The sequence below is a fragment of the Eptesicus fuscus genome, chromosome 9 (assembly GCF_027574615.1).
Source record: "Eptesicus fuscus isolate TK198812 chromosome 9, DD_ASM_mEF_20220401, whole genome shotgun sequence".
NCBI lineage: Eukaryota > Metazoa > Chordata > Mammalia > Chiroptera > Vespertilionidae > Eptesicus > Eptesicus fuscus.
Window position 1 is genome coordinate 53,195,025 of NC_072481.1, and position 18,752 is coordinate 53,213,776.

Below are 18,752 nucleotides of genomic sequence, written 5' to 3' on the forward strand. Positions count from 1 at the left end.
TCTTAAAGGCAACAGTGGAAGCTAGAAGAAAATAAAGCAATTAAAAAATTCAGAAGGAAGTTCTACACAGTCAAATTATTGACCAGCTACAAGTGTAGCATAAAGACATGTTTTGACTTTCAGGCTTTAAAAAATTAACCTCCCACATATAATTTCTCAGTAAACTAATGAAGAATACATTGTATTGAAATAATAAAATAAATCAAGAAAGAACAAGATGTAGAATACTGGAAACAAGGATCCCAACACAGCATAGAGACAAATACATTCTTGAGGTCACAGTTGACGAAATGATAGCCTTTAACATCAGCTTTAGTCAGTAAGCAGTTTTGAAGAATTCAGCAAAATGAAAGGCTAAAGTAGAAATAACTTGAAGAAATATGTAATGCACTTGGGGACTGCAGTGGTATAAGATTTTCAAGCAAGTTAAAAAAACTGTATAAGGAAGTAAAATGAACCCTAATATATTGTGTGGCTCAGCTGTAATATTTACATAGTCATAAAATTAAAATATTAAATATTAGCTAACCCCCAAATAGTGATAATATAATTCTATTGGGATAATAGAGGAGGAGCATCTAAGCATATGTATTAGGAAGGATTTATAACTGTATAATCTAAATATTTGTAAAATGTTAAATGAGATATGGATAGTTTATCTAGAATGTTCAACTTGAATCTCATGGAGTCTTATATTTATAGATCAAAATTAACATGTCCAATTTCTGAAAAATTTAATTACTCTTCATCAAAATCTACTCTTAAAATATAATTTAAAAATTCATATAACTAACCTTTTTGAATGAGATGTCTTGATTTTTTGCCAATATCTTTTGTCTTTAATTCAGATAAAAGAGAGGAAACATGTTTTCTCTGTTTATTAGAACTTACTAAATCAACAGGAGAAAGTATATTCTGTGGAAACAAAATAAAAGCAATGAAACCAATTATAATCTCATATACTATATTTTAGAGTTCTCAAAGACTTCTCACTTGTTAAACATCATCGATTTTCATTTTAAAACAACAAAAACCTGTGAGACAAGCCAGAGTTAGGAAAGGTGAAAAGAACGCCATTGTGTGTTATTCTGATTAATTATTTTTCTATTAAGAGTTAATGACAATGCTCTAAGAGACATTAAACAAAAGAGGGACATTTCAGGAGGATGGCATCATTAAAGGAACTAAGGGGGAGGAGAAATAAGAAATAAACAGAGAAGTATTGAGTGTTTAGTGCTGCTGCCCAGAAAGCCTAAAGGAAAATTCAGAGTAAGAAAGGAGATGAAAAATTGCTTCACAGAACACTAAAAGGTAGTAAAAAAGAGAGAGAGAAATTGGACAAGAATCATCACAAGTCTTAAAAGTACAAATGGATCAGACATGTGTGGAAGGAATAGATATCGAAAGGAGCTTCACAGAGAATGGGCCACTCTCAGATGTAAACTGGGCAATATCTGTAAAGTGGCTGGTAATGTTTTAATAACTAATACTGTGTTATTCCTTTTTCTCTTCACAGTCCATCCAGGAGTGATTCAGAGGATCCTTAAGGTCAAGAACCCAGGCTCTTTAAAAATTTGTCATCTCTACCTTACTGCATCTACCTGGCTTCTATAATCAATGTTGACTCTGGAGTAAAATAGCTACTTGAGCTCCAAACACCATGTGTGCATCTCAGTCAGCAATATGGAAAAAAGGGTGAAATGATAAAATACAGGCCATGTGTCTTAAGAAACTTTCCATCCACATCCTTTCAAATAACTTTAGTTTATTTCTCATTGGTCACCCATAACTACAAAGGAGAGTGCAAGAAATACAGCTTTTTGCTACGTAATTTGCTGCCTGAAGTAAAACTGAGTATCTCTTACAAAAAATAAAAAATAAAAAGACAAAGACAAATATTGGTAGGCAATCAATAACAGACTGCCACAGAAGGGGACATACATTTGTATTTTGAAAAACCTTCCTATTATGCTTTCCTTGACTAGAACCACTGGTCTTAATTCTGAAGACTCTAAATATATATCTTCAAAAAATCTCCTTTGGGAGATGTTTGCTTCTGTATATTTGTGTATGGAATACTTGTATAGTGCTTATCATTTGTCACTGTTTTAAAGCTCTGTATAAATATTAATTTATGTCATACTCATAATGACCATGAGCTATGTTCTTTCACCTAGAAAATGTCAGAGACATTTTACACTCAAGAAAATTGAAGTCATAACTTTCCTCTAAACCTACTATACTTACTTCTAGTTTTGGTCGACTAGCACCACCTTCATCCCATTGAGAGAAAATTCACAGAAACTCTCTAATATGTGATAGCTGGCAGAATTTTAAAATAGAGAACTCATTATCATATCCACCTTGACCTGTCCACTTGTGCAAACATCCTTATTCTATAATTTAACAGAGACACTTGAATATGTGTCTTGGTCCCCTGTATTTACAATTTTCTGCCCAAATCCCTATACCATACAATAGATACATATTTAAATAAATATCATTGAGTTTCTATATTTTAAATTTTATATGTGATGTTCTCTAATTTATTTATTGAAAATGATTTGTTCGATATGATGACTCACTGTGCAAGAATTTTTGAATGCTCATGACAGATACAAACTGGTCTTAGAATAAATCTCAGTTTTTGTTTTTCACTAAAAAATTTATTGCTAACCAATTCTTATATTTACATGACAAAAATATACTTTTTGATAGAAAAATAAGTAGGTACTTTTGAGCTCTTGTATTCTTTTTATAGTTAGATTTTCTTACAGTTGCCAAGAATAATTTTAATATAATACACAATGTCAACACTATCAAAATATAACTTTTAATAATGTTGCTTCTATTTTCATCTGGGTTCAAATCTTTCTATTAAACAAAGTAGGACAAAAAATTTAGACAACTGTTTTGCAACCAAATCTGTAACAACCAATTGCAAATGCTTTTCAACCTCAAATTTACCCATCAATCCTATTCTTAACTCTTCAAGTTATGTCATCATTCTTGTATTTTCTTACTTCTAGACATGTTCCTCTATTTTAGTAATCTCTTTGTCTGTCCCTCCTAACAATATAATTCATCAAAAATCTTTGCCATTCTACCTTCTAAATGCATTTCAAATCTGTTCACTTCTATTTTCACTTCACTTCTAGTCTAAACTATAAAAACTGCTTCCAACCATAAATAGCCTCCTATAGGTCTCAGTCTTCACCTTGGCTTTCACAAGACATTTACATTTATTAAAAGTACATCTGATTATGCTTCTCTTTAGTTTTAAATCCTCTGATAGACTGCCTAAGGTGCTCAGTCTTTACTATAAGATACAAAAAACAACAACAAAGAAACAACAACAACCAAACAAACAAACAACAGCAAAATATGGCCCTTGACCACACAGCCAAACTCATCTCATTGCTACTAGACTTTGTGTATTATACTCCCACCACACTGGATTTCATTCAATCCTTGAACCCAACTGAAATTAAACAAGATATTGCATGCCTCAGTTCCTTGTGCAAGCTCTTCTCTCTGCCTAGACCACTCCCCCTCCTCTACTTTGCATGGCTAACTTCTTACTGTTCAGATCTTAACTTTAAATATTATCTCCTCAGAAAAAACATTCTGTGACAATCTTTTAAAAAGTAGGCTTCCTCCTACAATTCTCTATCTCAGCACCCTATTTATGTAGGTTATAATTTCAAATTGAGAGAATACAATGCTAGCTCAAGAATAATAATAACTGATACTAGCTAGATAAAGTAAAGGGCATGAGGAAGTTTCAGAGTGTACAGGTTTGTTTCTTTGAAAATCTCTCCAAAAATGTAGTTGATTAATTATTATTTTTATGACATTGCCATTCTACTCATAATACTATCTTTCCTAATACATTTATTACCTTGTATGATAGTTAACATATTATATAGTGATATTTGAGGATCATTCTGTATCTGGTTTACCTAAAGATCACTCTTTAAAAATAGTATAATGAACACTACATAATAAATTTTTTGTTGTTGTTGTTCAGAACTGTCAAAGTGCTAGTGTATTCTACCTTATATCATAGTTAAGAACATTTCTCACCCCTAGAAGAAATTATACTGTCTGAGTACTGGGAGTATGTTTACTTATATTAATATCCCTGCACCACTTTGAATTCTTCAACCTCTGTTGGCAGTACCAACTCAGAAATGGCAGCAATAAAAATATTGATTAGTTTGAAATTTTATTAGTTTATTCAACAAATATGTATTGAGTGCTAACTAGTATATCTGTGACTATGCTAGGCATTGGCACGAAGTTATTATTTTGTGAATATTTAAATTCTATATTTCTCAAAAATATTTAATAATTTAATGACTTATCCTCTATGTGGATGTGAAAACATGAGAAGCAAGAGAAAGATATTGAAACTGAGAAAAACACAGTAAAAAGCACAGGCTGAATGCTACACACACTCATGATAAAATTATGTATTTTTCTTAAACCACAAGTATTAACTCAATTGGTTAAAATAATAGTTTTCAATGCTGCTCAAGTAATCCCCAAAAGACACAAGTTCACGGCGTAAAATTTAATGATGGGCAATTAAACAGAGATTTCTAAAGGAAAAATACACACTTTTTTTCTTAAGAGTAAAATATATACCCCAAGAGTCTATATTTCTACACATATTTGAGCACTGTCTGGTATTTATGAACTGAGGAGAAAAAAGCAACAGATAGGGACAGCCAACAGTTCACTAATGTTTAGGTTGATCTTCTATACCCTAAACACCTTAAACATTCCCAGCATTTTAGAGACTTTATACATTTTAAATTTGGGTTTAGAATCTGAGGAAGGGTTATATTTACCATAAGGAAAACATTTCAATAAGTTAACATAGAAGCTATGGCTTCTACATAATTATATTTTTAAAGTAAAACATCATAAATAACTTAAATTTGTTTAGTAAACATATGTTGATAAACTATAAAATTGACTCAATGTTTTCTAAAATTGAAGTTATAGCCTCCTGCTACTCAGAATAATATACTCATTTTTGAAGTTCATAATATTTGTAAATGCTGATTTGTATAAGCTTTTGTTGGCAATACTAAGGATTAAAATGACTATTTCAAATTCATATAATTATTCTCCCCTCCCCCAAGGCTAGAGCAAAAGGTGGATTATTTAATGGGTGGATTATATAATAGATGAATGATGTGATACATAAACTATATACAAATATATATAGTATACATACACATACTCAGGGAATATATATTTACTAGAGGCCTGGTGCACAAAATTTGTGCACTGGCGGGAAGGGGGGGTGTCCCTCAGCCCAGCCTGCACCTTCTACAATCTGGGACCCCTCAAGGGATGTCCGACCGCCTAAATGGGCAGTCGGACATCCCTCTCACAATCCATGATTGCTGACTCCCAACCGCACGCCTGCCTGCCTAACTGCCCCTAATCGCTTCTGCCTGCCAGCCTGATCACCCCCTAACCACTCCCCTGCCAGTTTGATCAACGCCTGCCAGCCCAATTTCCCCCAACTGCCCTCCCCTGCTGGCCCGATCACCCCAACTGCCCTTCCCTGCTGGCCTGACCACCCCCAAATGCCCTCCCTTGCCAGCCTGGTCACCCCTAACTGCCCTCCTCTGCTGGCCCAGTTGCCCCTAACTGCCCTCCCCTGCAGGACTGGTCACCCCCAACTGCCCTCCCATGCACACCTGGTCACCCCCAACTGCCCTCCCCTGCTGGCCATCTTGTGACCACATGGGAGTGGCCATCTGTGCGATGGTGTGATGGTCAATTTGCATATTACCTCTTTATTATATAGGATAGGCTTAGTAAAGTACTAGCACTGACCCTGTTAGCCAGCTCACAAATTATTCAGTGCAGATCTCAATTTGTGTGACTTCACAGTGTATTGGCACAGCTTCTTTAACAACCTCAGTTCTACTGTGTTATCGGAAATATTTCAGCCATAATACAAATGCTTACTCTTCACATGAAGTCCAATATTCCTATAGCTGGATAAAATGACTCAAAACAGTAGTTTAACAGGACTTCCAAATATACAAACAGCCTTATATTAGGTTCTTAAACTATTAAAGGAGGAATTGTCTGAATGCTTTTATTTTATTAAACAAAGACTTAAATATAAGGACATGTCTGCAATTTACTATGAGTCTCTCAGAGCTTTCTAGGAGAATACTGTCAGCAAAATTCCATGCGTATTTGGAATATCTCTAAAACTAACTTAAGTAGACCAGAGAGCAGCAATGTGATTTCATAGTTAATATTTTCTAAGAAACAGTACCTAAATTTGTTTTGAGAAAATTCAGTCCTATCAATTTCTAAAACACAAACCTTTGTCATTCAAAGCTTAGGCCAATATTTAAATAGCCATAGCCACTCTCTCTTACCTGGAACAAATAAAAATTCATTCTAAGTAAGTGGTAAAGAATGGTCATTTTATTGTTTTTGTTATCTTTGTTATTAGAAAAAAGAGAGCTTAAAGGGTTTTGCATTAGCAGTCTTTGCAAAGCAAATTTTAGATGATACATTTCACTGGATTTAAAAATGGTAATATTAGCTCTCTTGTATGAGCAAGTAAATAATTTCATGAACATTGTCATACAAGTTTCCAATTGTTAAAATATGCTGGCTTGGATGAACTAAGTGTATTTCTCTTGTCAACTTTACACTTATCTTGTGTGTACAGCTGATATCCCTAGTGTCCAATCTGAGTACAGGCTTTCATCCTGTTGTCCAGGGAATGATGGGCACAATTCCTTTTGACACTGATGAGAGGTGAATACATAAATCCAACCCACTTCAGTGAAAATGAACCCATAATTTTTTTTTACCCTGAAGAAAAATACAGTAATAAAGTTTAAAGATGGAAAAAATACAGTCAAACTCTTGAGGTGTACCATTAGTTAATGATAGTCAGCAAACATTACATTTTGCCTTGAGGACAGTAAGTTCCAGATTTGCATTTAGGTGCTCATGAATTCTAATAATCATGGGTTTCTATATGATAGCAAGAAACCTAAAAACACGTATGATAGGTTTTTCACATTTCACTGAACTCAAAAGTTGAAACTAAAAAGGAAAGGTGTGCGTTTTACATATTTTTTTCTACCTCTATTCTCCACTAAGATCTTTCTTGCAAAATGAGTATATGCATTTCCTATAAATATTTAGAAGTTGAGAATATACGCTATTTCTTACATAAAGACTTTGCACCAATTTTAAAAAATGTGTATCTTGTATAAAACTTTAATGGTGTCTCTGAACTAGTATTTTCAAGATTACACCAGCATTTCTAAGATTTGGGGGGGAAATTACTTGGCATAGTGTGTAAGAACAATTACCCTTATATAAGTATCCTACCACTAATAGTAGCTAAAGAAACATGCTATGAAAAAATCAAGGCTATGCAGCACAACATTTTTATTTTCTTAATAACCCAGTAATTATTTATGATTAATTGACCTACATAATTCATTATTAGTCTGTTTATATCATTAGCCTCTATCATTTCTGAGATAATAAATTTTATTATAATGACCACAATATCTATTAACCTCTTTACCTTCTCTAGTAACCTCTTTACCTTTTCTATTTTTGAGGGTGTTCTGAGTTCTAGTATAACAATACTGGCAAGAATATCCATTTTATTAACATAGTTCATAACTATTTAAGATCCTCTTACACTCTATGCTTTATTTTTTACTTGCATGTTATTTCTAACCTATGGTCTTTAGATTCTTCTCTTCCCACATATAAAAATCTCAATAATAAGAATTCTGTTAGCTATCTTTTCATAGAATCACAGTAGATTAATATTTTCAGAAAATAATGCCATGAGTTATAAATTATAATACAAAATAACCTTAGAGTTTGAAGTATATTTATTGTGAATGCAATAAATATTATTTTAAATCAATATTTTGTTGAGTGCCTCCTATGTGCCTATCACTGTGCTAGGTAAAAGGTGTCAAAAACAAATAAAACACAACCTGCTATAAAGCGGCTTCTATTCCTACAGTAAAAACCATTCATATAAAACAGCCACCTTCAAAGGAAATAGGACATAAATAAATTTAAATAGAAACAGATACCAGAAAACTATTAGCAGCAATATTCTAATTAATTAGAGAAATTAATTTCCCTGAATATTAAAAGAGAACAAGCCTTTGTTCTGAGTCTCATCAGCAACTTTATCCTTTTAGTTAATGCTGCAAATTGAAGCAAAGAGGAAAACAGATAATGAGGTATAATGCTGAAATAATCTCATTCATAAACAAAAGGAAGTAAAGATCATATTCCAGGAAGGATATTTGGGGCTGGGCATTAGGTGAATGAACAAAGGCATTTTAGTGCCTACTTTGAGATGGATACTGTCTGATGGCATAATTGTTGAAAGAAGGTAATGTGCTGAAATGCAGGTGCATTGGAGGGAGGACCCATAGCAGTGCTTTTTTATCTTATTATCCCTATCTATGAACAAGATTCAATGCTCTCAAATAATAGCTGACTGATTCAGAGTAACCAAGATCAAATAGAGTTATTTTTACCAAGCTTAATCCTACTACTGGAATCTCTCACAATATGCAGCAATGGTTCTCTTCTGAAGGAAGAGCTGTTTGTAATATAGAATGCTCTATTTCTGAAGTTATCTTTTCCTTCCTCTGGGGCTACTAAATCTCCAACATAAAAACTCTACTCTCTTTCCAATTCTAAGCCTAAAGTTGGGGACAATAAGCCTTTCCAGACCAGTACTTACCATGAGAGTTACCTATTAATTTCCTTTGCTCATAGCCTAACACTTCATCCTGGTAATCAGTTGTTTTTTAATCCTCACCCAAGGATATGTCAGCATTTATTGATTTTAGAGAGAGAAAGAGAGATGAGAAAGAGAGATAGAGAGAGAGAAACACTGATGTGAGAGAGAAGCATTAATAGCTTGCCTTCCACATGTGCCCCAATTGGGGATCGAACCTGCAACCTTTTTGGTGTACAGGATGATGTTCCCACCAACTGGGCAACCTGGCCAGGGAAATCCTGGTATTTATGTTTTGATCTCATTCTTGATCATTCATCACTCTGTTGTGTTTTTGCAATGTTTCCCAGTTTTAACTTGATATCTTCCTTGAGCTATTTCCCAAGCCATCCAGTCTTTAGTATAAGTTTTGTTAGTAAAACAATCCTTCAACTTAGCTCCTAGGTTTTGATACCCGATGGGAGACAACATTGATACCAATTTTCTATCTCAACTTGACCCGATTTCAATGTTGGCATACTTTTCATACCCTCTTCCCCTGTGTACATATGAGTCTACAAATTGTACAAATGGTCAATTGGTGCTAGCCATATAGACAGAGAATAGAGCTTACAGTACTCCTTGAATTTGAAGGTACTTACTAGACTGGCCACCCTTTGCTAGTTCCTATCACTATACCACTTACTTTCCAAATTCTTTCTTGCCTAATCAATTTTGCTTCAATTAATATACCATTTCTTACGAACTCCAAGATAAAATGTATGTTAAAGTTGCAATTTGAGTGATATTTAAAAAACGGTAAATGTCATCAGAAAGTTAAGCTCAATGGAAAGCATCTTGAAGAAACAGGGCAGATGTAAAAAAGGTATATAATACTTTACTTACATAAGAAAAACATGGGGCAAACAGGTAAGAATAAACAAGGAAACTGAAGAGAAATGTAAAAATACTAAACAAGCTGACGTGTATTATTTATAAAATAATAAGAAAAAAACATTGAAAAGGTAAACTGAAACAAAATTTTAAGAGGCCCATAAATTACTGAAATCTATAGCCTCTATTATTATCATTCATACTCTGGAAACCTTCCTACATTCTCTTGTCATCTGTCCATAAAATTCACTACCTAGAAAACTTTAGGCTAATGGTTATAAGATTCCACACTTTACTCTCTCCTTTATATTATAAATAAAACAATTAAATAATCATCCTAACATCTGGTTCTCCACCATCCTATACAAAAGTTTGAATAAAAAATGTAACTTAATTTTAAATAATTTAATATGCATAAATGCACTATATTAAATGCATACTTTTTCATATCTATACAAATAAAAGGCCTGTGGCCATGATGCCATAACACTGTCATGACCAAATGAGCAGTGGCTCTCGTGGCAGGTGGGCGGGGAGCGAGCTACTAGCAGCAGAGAGCTATGAGAAGCGGAGGGCAGGGCAAGAGCTATGAGCTAAGGAGAGCTGAGCAGCGGAGGGCCGGGCGGCCAGCTGAGGCAAGGGGAAGCAAGCTACTTGTGCATGATTTCATGTGCACTGGGCCTCTAGTCAAATAATAATTTTAATCCCTCAAGTGAAAATTAATATGTCCATTAACAGCCCTATCCAACTTCAGTTTCCATAATTCCTCTCACAAATCTCTTAGTATAATTAGGATGATATCTTTTCCATTCATACATGTACCAAACTAATTCTCACCTTCATAGCTTTGGTCAAGAAGTTGTGTGTGTGTGTGTGTGTGTGTGTGTGTGTGTGTGTGTGTGTGTGTATTTTTAATTTTACTTTCGATCTTTTATTTTTTGACATTCAATTATTTGTATGTTTGAATCCCCCCAAACATGGTGCTTAAATATATAGATACTAGAGGCCCGGTGCACGAAATTCGTGCACAGAGGGGGGTTGTCCCTCAGCCCAGCCTGTACCCTCTCCAATCTGGGACCCCTCAAGGGATGTCCGACTGCCCGTTTAGGCCCGATCCCAGGGGATCGGGCCTAAACGGGCAGTCGGACATCCCTCTCACAATCCAGGACTGCTGGCTCCCAACTGCTTGCCTGCCTGCCTTCCTGATTGCCCCTAACCGCTTCTGCCTGCCAGCCTGATCACCCCATAACCACTCTGCTGCCAGCCTGTTTGCCCCCAACTTCCCTCCTCTGCCGGCCTGGTCACCCCTAACTGCCCTCTCCTGCAGGGTTGATCACCTCCAACTGCCCTCCCTTGCAGGCTTGGTCCCTCTCAACTACCCTCCCTTGCAGGCCAGGTGCTTCCCAACTGCCCTCTCCTGCTGGCCATCTTGTGGTGGCCATCCTGTGTCCACATGGGGGCAGGACAGCTGGTTTGCCCTGAAGGGTGTCCCTGATCAGGGTGGGGTACCCTTGGGGCATGGGTTGGCCTGAGTGAGGGGCCTGTGGTGGTTTTCAGGCCGGTCACGCCCCCTGGCAACCCAAGCGGAGGCCCTGGTATCTGGAATTTATTTTTCTTCTACAATTGAAACTTTGTAGCCTGGAGCAGAGCCAAGCCTGGGGCTCCCTCCGAGGCCAACAGGCATTTGTGTTGGGGTTATAATTGAAACTTTGTTGCCTTAAGCAGGTGGGCCTGGCCAGGGTGTGTGGAAAGCTTTGCTTCCCCTGTTGCCAGCAGCAACCCTGGCCTGCTCTCTCAAGCTCCATTCTGCTGCCATTTGTTTGAATTTGTTTACCTTCTATAATTGAAACTTTGTAGCTTGAGTGGAGGCTTAGGCCTGGCAAGGGCAGGTGGAAAGCTTGGCTTCCTCTGTTACCTAGGAAACCTTGCTCTCTGTGGCTGTAGCCATCTTGGTTTGGGTTAATTTGCATACTCGCTCTGATTGGATGGTGGGCATGGCTTGTGGGCGTGGCTTGTGGATGTGTAGGAGGTATGGTCAATTTGCATATTTGTCTATTATTATATAGGATACTGGTCATTATTCTATTACCTCATCTAAACCAGAAATTCTTAAAGAATAAAAGATTCCACTCACTCTTAATTTGCTCATAGTATGCTGAAGTAAAAGAGCACTGAAATTAGAGTTATAAACATGTGTAAGTATATATCTATTGCCTAAAAGTATACAGGTAAAGCTGATTTTGTGATGATAAAGGCCATGAAATTTACCCAATAACACATGGTCTATCAGTGATATAAAACAGTGTTCTGGTTGGGAGCATGTGGGAGGCAATTAATCAATGTGTCTCTATTACATGTCTCTCTCTTTCTCTCTCTCTCTCTCTCTCTCTCTCTCTCTCTCTCTCTCTCTCTCTCTCTCTCCTTCCTCCTGCTGCCTCCCTCCCTCCCTTCCACTCTCTCTAAAAAGCAATTGAAAAAATATCCTTGGGTGAGGATTAACCAAAACAAAAAAAGATATTGTGTTTGATTGAATAGACACAAGAAGAATATCATATAGAAAGATCTTAAAAAGATAGCAATATAATTAACATATAGCAAAATTTATATCCCCCTTGTAACTCCTAATTTCTATATTTAAGTTTTAAGTAATTTAATTTTTCTTTATTCACCTCAATGCACAAAGTATTTGTGGAGTATTATTATAAGCACATTACACTTCCTAACCCTTTATCTTTTCCAGATTTGTTTTGCTATTATGTAAATCCTCTACTCAGTATTCTTTTTCTAGTGATCTCTCATTTGACCTTGACAACCCCACAGTTTTGTATCTAAGATTATGTATTAATCTACATATCCCTTCTGCTTTTCAAAACTAATTGTACAATTGCTTGGTTTCAAATCCAGCCTATCCACATCTATGGAGCTAAGCATAATAAATGGTGTCACAGGTTGGTTTTTCCAGAAAGGAGATATCAAAACATAGTTAAGTGCACAAAAGGTTTGTTGAGAAGTACACACGTTATAGGAAAATGGAGGAATGAGAGTAAGCAGGGAAGAGTCAAAGTTTCTGCCAACCAACCATAAACCCTGGAGCAAAGTCTGTCTATCTGCAAGTCCCACACTGAGCAGAAATGGCCAGGTCCTTGTAACTCTGCCTTACTCAGGAATTGCTGGCGGGTGCCTAGAGAATAGTGTGACCTCAATTTGACAGCAGAGGTGGACCCTAAAAAAACTAACAGTTGGAGTTGTCAGCTAACTGTATTCCTTGCATCTGAGCAACTATAAATGGTAACTAATACTATCCTTGTCTGCTTCTGTCCTAGGTTTATTCATCTAACTCCAATTCTTCTCCATTTAGCCTCAGTAAAATCTTTTATTAAGGGGAACAGTCTATATTTTATTTTTCCTGTCAGTGAGGAGCATATGGCCTAAAACCTAGAAAGCACATAATAAATACCTGTAAAACTTTATTAAATGGTAAGTTTAGCCCTTTTTGCATTGCTGAGGTCATTAAGCAACAGCTGTAGTTCTAAGCCATCATTATTGCTTCTAAGGATCACTTAAAAAGGCTGAATTAAACACAAATTAAATTATCCTTAGCTTCTGGTAGCCGTAGTATCTGCCCTTATAAACCCTTCTGATAAATATCTCATACTTCTACCCTACATTAAAAGCCACTACTTCCCACAAGTCTTAATATTCAGGACAACTCCAATTTCTTTCATGAGCCTGTTAGCGGTAGAAAACAGACTAATCTGGATTTGAATTTGTATACTCCTTTCAATTCCACACTTTATATAATCAGTCCCTACCCAGTGAATGTTTCCTAGTGCTTTCCCTTCCCCTACAAGTTTCAGCATAGAACTTGCTTGACTTCAATTTTTAAGGCCTTAGAGTTTGTAACAGTGCTAAGAATGGTCTAAATATTTTTAAAAATACCCATCTGAAATGAACTGCATTGGTGTTGGGTCCCCAAAATGACTGGGAGAGAACAACAAAGGGCGATTTTTAGAGAAGATATAAGCACATTGTTACAAAGCTTCTTTCTCAGAATTATATAAGTTAAAACAACATCCCAGAAGCTCATTGATAATAAAGGTCTGTTTCCAGTATAAGGAAGGACTCTCACTTCACAAAACAATACAATTTTAAAAATTTAAAATATTTATCCATAATTTTCTTAACACTTCACAATAAAATGAGGTGACTCATTCCACATCTCCTGAGTTTGATATAAGATCAACGTTCTCAATCAACCTTAATATCATTTACTGTTAAATTAAAGAGGGCAAAAGTAGATTCAATATTTTGTGGTTTGCAAATGGAGCTGATTATACTTTCCCCTTCCTCCATATTTACCTGAACTTAAAGTAGGTACCAAAAAGCCCTTCAAATATGATTAGGTACTTGGATTTAGGAAATCAGGGCCACCTGGCCCTGCTATGCAAGCTGTGCTCTGCACAACTCCAGGGAATGGCTTCCACATAGACTGTGATGTAAATGCACTCGTGCCCTGTGCAATGCAGGGGCCCTGAGGAAGGAGAATCTTTCTCTTTCCTCTGCTACTCACATTCACAATGTGATAAATCATCTCATTTTTCTATAGTCAAAAGAAAACTAAACTTCACCAAGGAAGATACACATATAAAAATATGTCCTTGGGGAATTGCAAATTAAAGCATCAATAAGATACTATTACACACATATTAGACTCACAAAAATCCACAACACTGACAACACCAAATGTCAGTGGGGATATGGAGGAATAGAAACTTTCATCCATTTCTGGGGGAATGCAAAACGGTACAGCAACTTTAGAAGACATTTTGGCATTTAAACAAACAAACGTGCTCTTACCTCTAATCCAGCATTCATGTTCCCTTGTCTTTACCTGCACCCAGCCCCCTCAAATAAAAAATGTTATGACTACACAAAAACCTTCACACGGATATGTACAGCAACTTTGTTCATAATTGACAAAACTTGGAAGTAACCAAGATATCCTACAATAGGTAGATGAATAAATAACATGTAGTACTGAGAGGAGTTGGACAGGGTTAGGAAGACTGGGTAAGTGGGGGAAGAAGAAGAAAGTACAGACATAACTTCGGAGCTGAGAAGGGCCAAGCTCCAAACTGCAAGGATGTTTACCTTGCAGGAGCAGAATGTTACAGGATTACAGGGCAGGAGGAATAGGGAAACTGAGACAGAAAAGTTAAAACAAGGCCAAACAGTGTGGGCAATTTACAGCCAGCTTGTAACTAACCTATTATCTTCCTCAGCCAAGGACACAGAGCAAATGGTTAAAAAACGTCCCTAATGAGAGAATGCAGGAAGGCAGGGGGAAAGGGGAAAGGAAAAAAAAGGTTGTTTTACTCCTTAAGCAGAGAATCCAGCAGTCTCAAGGATTGCCAGGTGCTTTTCATGAATTCTGGGAAAGCCACAGCAAAGTAAAAAAGGAACCTTGAGAATTAATCTGTACCAAAATAGCAGAGGAATTTTGAAGTCTATGGACAGGAGGGTGTATGATGCCTCTGACCCCCACTCAACTTGCTCTTCATATTGGCTAAGAACCTGTCTGTGCTTCATGAGCCAGATATATAAGTTTGCTTGCTTTGCTTTAGCTTTTTCAATAAAGGTGCATGTTTAATTGCTTTAATAAATTAGCTTTTCACAAGGCAGTCAGGGTCTCATATAAATGCATTTATATGAGAAGACAAGGATAAAGGTTGGGGACAGCCCTCTCCCAATGACTCAGGGGACTGTCCTGTCCGGTAACACCTCTCTGCTGTCATTGAGAGGTGCCTGTAACAGTAGCAATGAAATACAATTTAGTGCTAAAAAATATGAGCTATTAAGCCATTAAAGGGCATGGAGGAAACTTAAATACATATTACTAAGTGAAAGATGTCCATCTGAAAAGGCTATAAACTATATGATTCCAACTATATGACATTCTGGAAAAGGAAAATCTGTGGAAACAGTAAAAGAATTATTGGTTGCTAAGAGTTAGGGGGAGGGAGGGATGAATATGAAGAGCACAGAGTATTTTTAAGGCAATAAATCTATTCTGTATGATACTCTCTAATGGTAGATACATGTCACTATATATTTGTCACAACTCATAGACTGTACAAGTCAAGAGTAAACTCTAATGTAAACTATGGACTTTGGGAGATAATGATGGGTTAATTTAGGATCATACAGTATAGAAAATGCACCATTGCAGGAAAGGTTGTGCATGTGTGGGGACAGAAAATACATGGGAACTCTGTACTTTCCACTAATTTTGCTATGAACCTGAAAGGGCTCTAAAAAATAATGTTTATCTATAACAATCCTTTCTAATAAAAGAGTAATATGCAAATTAACCATCATTCCGCTACATAAGCCATGCCCACCAGCCAAGCCACGCCCACCAGCCAGTCAGGGCGAGTATGCAAATTAACCCCAACCAAGATGGCTACCAGAAGGGAGGCTTGGGTTTCCCCGGCAACAGAGGAAGCCAAGCTTTCCACACACACTGGCAGGCCCAGGCCTCCACTCAAGGATACAAAGTTTCAATTATAGAAGGTAAACAAATTCAAATGGCGGCAGCCACGGAGCTGGAAAGAGTGGGAGGCTTGGGTTTCCCAGGCAATGGAGGAAGCTAAGCTTTCTGCACACCCTGGCTGGCCCAGGCCTCCGATTAAGGCTACAAAGTTTTAATTATAAAAGATACATCAATCCCAAGAGAAATGGCTGCTGGCCACGGAGCGAGCAGGAGGCTTGGCTCCACTCCAGGCTACAAAGTTTCAATTGTAGAAGGTAAATAAATTCCAGATACCAGGGCCTCTGCTTGGGTTGCAAGGGGCGTGGCCAGCCTGCAAACCACCACAGGCCCCTCGCCCAGGTCTCTCCATGCCCCAAGGGAACCTCACCCTGATCCAGGACACCCTTCAGGGCAAACCAGCTGACCCCCACCCATACACCAGGCCTCTATTCTATCTAATAAAAGAGTAATATGCAGATTGACCATCACTCCAACACACAAGATCAAGATAGCTGCCCCTATGTGGTCAAAGATCCTGCCCCCTTGTGGACACAAGATGGCCACCACAAGATGGCCAGCAGGGGAGGGCAGTTGGGAGGGACCAGGCATGCAAGGGAAGGCAGTTGAGAGGGACCAGGCCTGCAAGGGAGGGCAGTTGGAGGCGATCAACCCTGCAGAGGAGGGCAGTTAGGAGTGACCAGGCCAGCAGAGGAGGGAAGTTGGGAGCAAACAGGCTGGCAGGGGAGCAGTTAGACATCAATCAGGCTGGAATGGGAGTGGGTAGGAGGTGATCAGGCTGGCAGGCAGAAGCAGTTAGGGGCAACCAGGAAGGCAGGCAGGCAAGCAGTTGGGAGCCGGCAGTCCTGGATTGTCAGAGGGATATCCGGTGGGATCGGGCCTAAATGGGCAGTCGGACATTCCTAAAGGATTCCCAGATTGGAGAGGGTACAAGCTGGGCTGAGGGACACCCCCCCCCTGCCCCTGTGCACAAATTTTGTGCACCAGACCTCTAGTAAAAGCATAATATGCTAATTAGACCGGACATCCTTCTGGACGACCTTCTGGATGAAGCCGCAGCAGCAGGGGCGAAGCCCCTTGCAAGAATTTTGTGCCTCAGGCCTCTAGTTAACTATAAAAAAGAGAACTGATTATGTGAACTATGATACAAAATAGAGGTTCCTGAAAGCAATATTTCCATATTTATATTATAAATAATGTAGGTATAATCATTTTATCCACAATAAAAAATCTTTTTTGTTTTATTATGTAAATAAACATGATTTCTGATTAGAAAAAAAGAAAAACTATCAGAAAAAAAGGAATAATTACCTAACATTCTGACATTTAAATAGCACTATAAAAATATTGATAATGCTCTCATGTATTTGCCATGCATAAGTATTATAATTAAAGAAACTAGAAGCACCCATCAGAAAGGATGTATGCACCCCCATGTTCACAGCAGTACATTTTACCATAGCTAAGATTTGGAAACAGCTTAAGTGCCCTTGAGTGGATGAGTGGATTAAAAAACTGTGGTACATCTACACAATGGAATACTACGCCACTATAAAAAGGAAGGAATTCTTATCATTTGCAACAGCATGGATGGAACTGGAAAGTATTATGCTAAGTGAAATAAGCCAGTCAGAGAGAAATAAATATCACATGATCTCACTCATTTGTGGAATATAATGAACAGTATAAACTGATGAACAAAAACAGATCCAGAGACAGAAAAGCATCAATTAGACTGTCAAACCTCAGAGGGAAGGTAGGGGAGGGTAAGGGTAAGGGTGAGAGATCAACCAAAGGACCTGTATGCATGCATATAAGCTTAACCAATGGACACAGACAACAGGGGGATGAGGACATGCATGGGAGGGATGGAGGGGCAATGGGGGGATAAGTACACATATGTAATACCTTAATAAAGAAAAATAAATAAAAAGAAAAAACCATGAATGAATAGTTGATTTATATATACCAAAAAAAAAGTTAGGTTACATTTTTGAACCTTTATTAAAAATTACTGTATAATATAGTAAAATACCAAAAGTTCATCAAGTTTAAAAAATAAATCTATAAACCTTCAGTAAAATATATTCAGTAATAATTGATGGAAAGGATTCACAGGAGAATTATATTTGAGAAAATTTTATTTTGTTTTACAAAAACATGGCAAGATTTTAGTAATGAGAAAAATGAATCTTTGGAAGGAAAAATCAATAAAATATGCTAGAATTAAACCAAATAAACAGTTCTAAAGCAAGTCGTACCTTAGTATAGGTAACTGCCATATTAGATTATATATGGTGTTTCCAGGAACTATGCAATGCCATAAAGGAATACAAGATGTAAACACTCGCCTCGCCGTTTAAGAAGTGGCGCCAAGTAAGAGATCCCTTCCACAGAAATTGGATTGGGTGGCTCTATTGATCCCTTTCCTCATTTTGCTGATGACTAGGGAGAACATATGCACTCTCTCTAGAAGTGTCAAGACAAAGGGTGTGATGGTTCCTGACCAACACTTTCTAACCTCTTTCATTCTTTCTGTTCCTT

The 18,752-nt window shown here is 37.2% G+C and overlaps 1 protein-coding gene across 2 annotated transcripts in view; it reads right to left on the reverse strand.

The window, feature by feature from the left end:
• LRRIQ3 (leucine rich repeats and IQ motif containing 3) overlaps positions 1-18,752 on the reverse strand; it is a 94,815-nt gene that overhangs the window by 39,942 nt on the left and 36,121 nt on the right. For both annotated transcript variants that reach the window (XM_008139537.3, XM_054720802.1), the window contains exon 6: positions 795-915. In XM_008139537.3, coding sequence (XP_008137759.2) covers positions 795-915 — 121 coding nt within the window. The remainder of the gene's footprint in view (positions 1-794; positions 916-18,752) is intronic.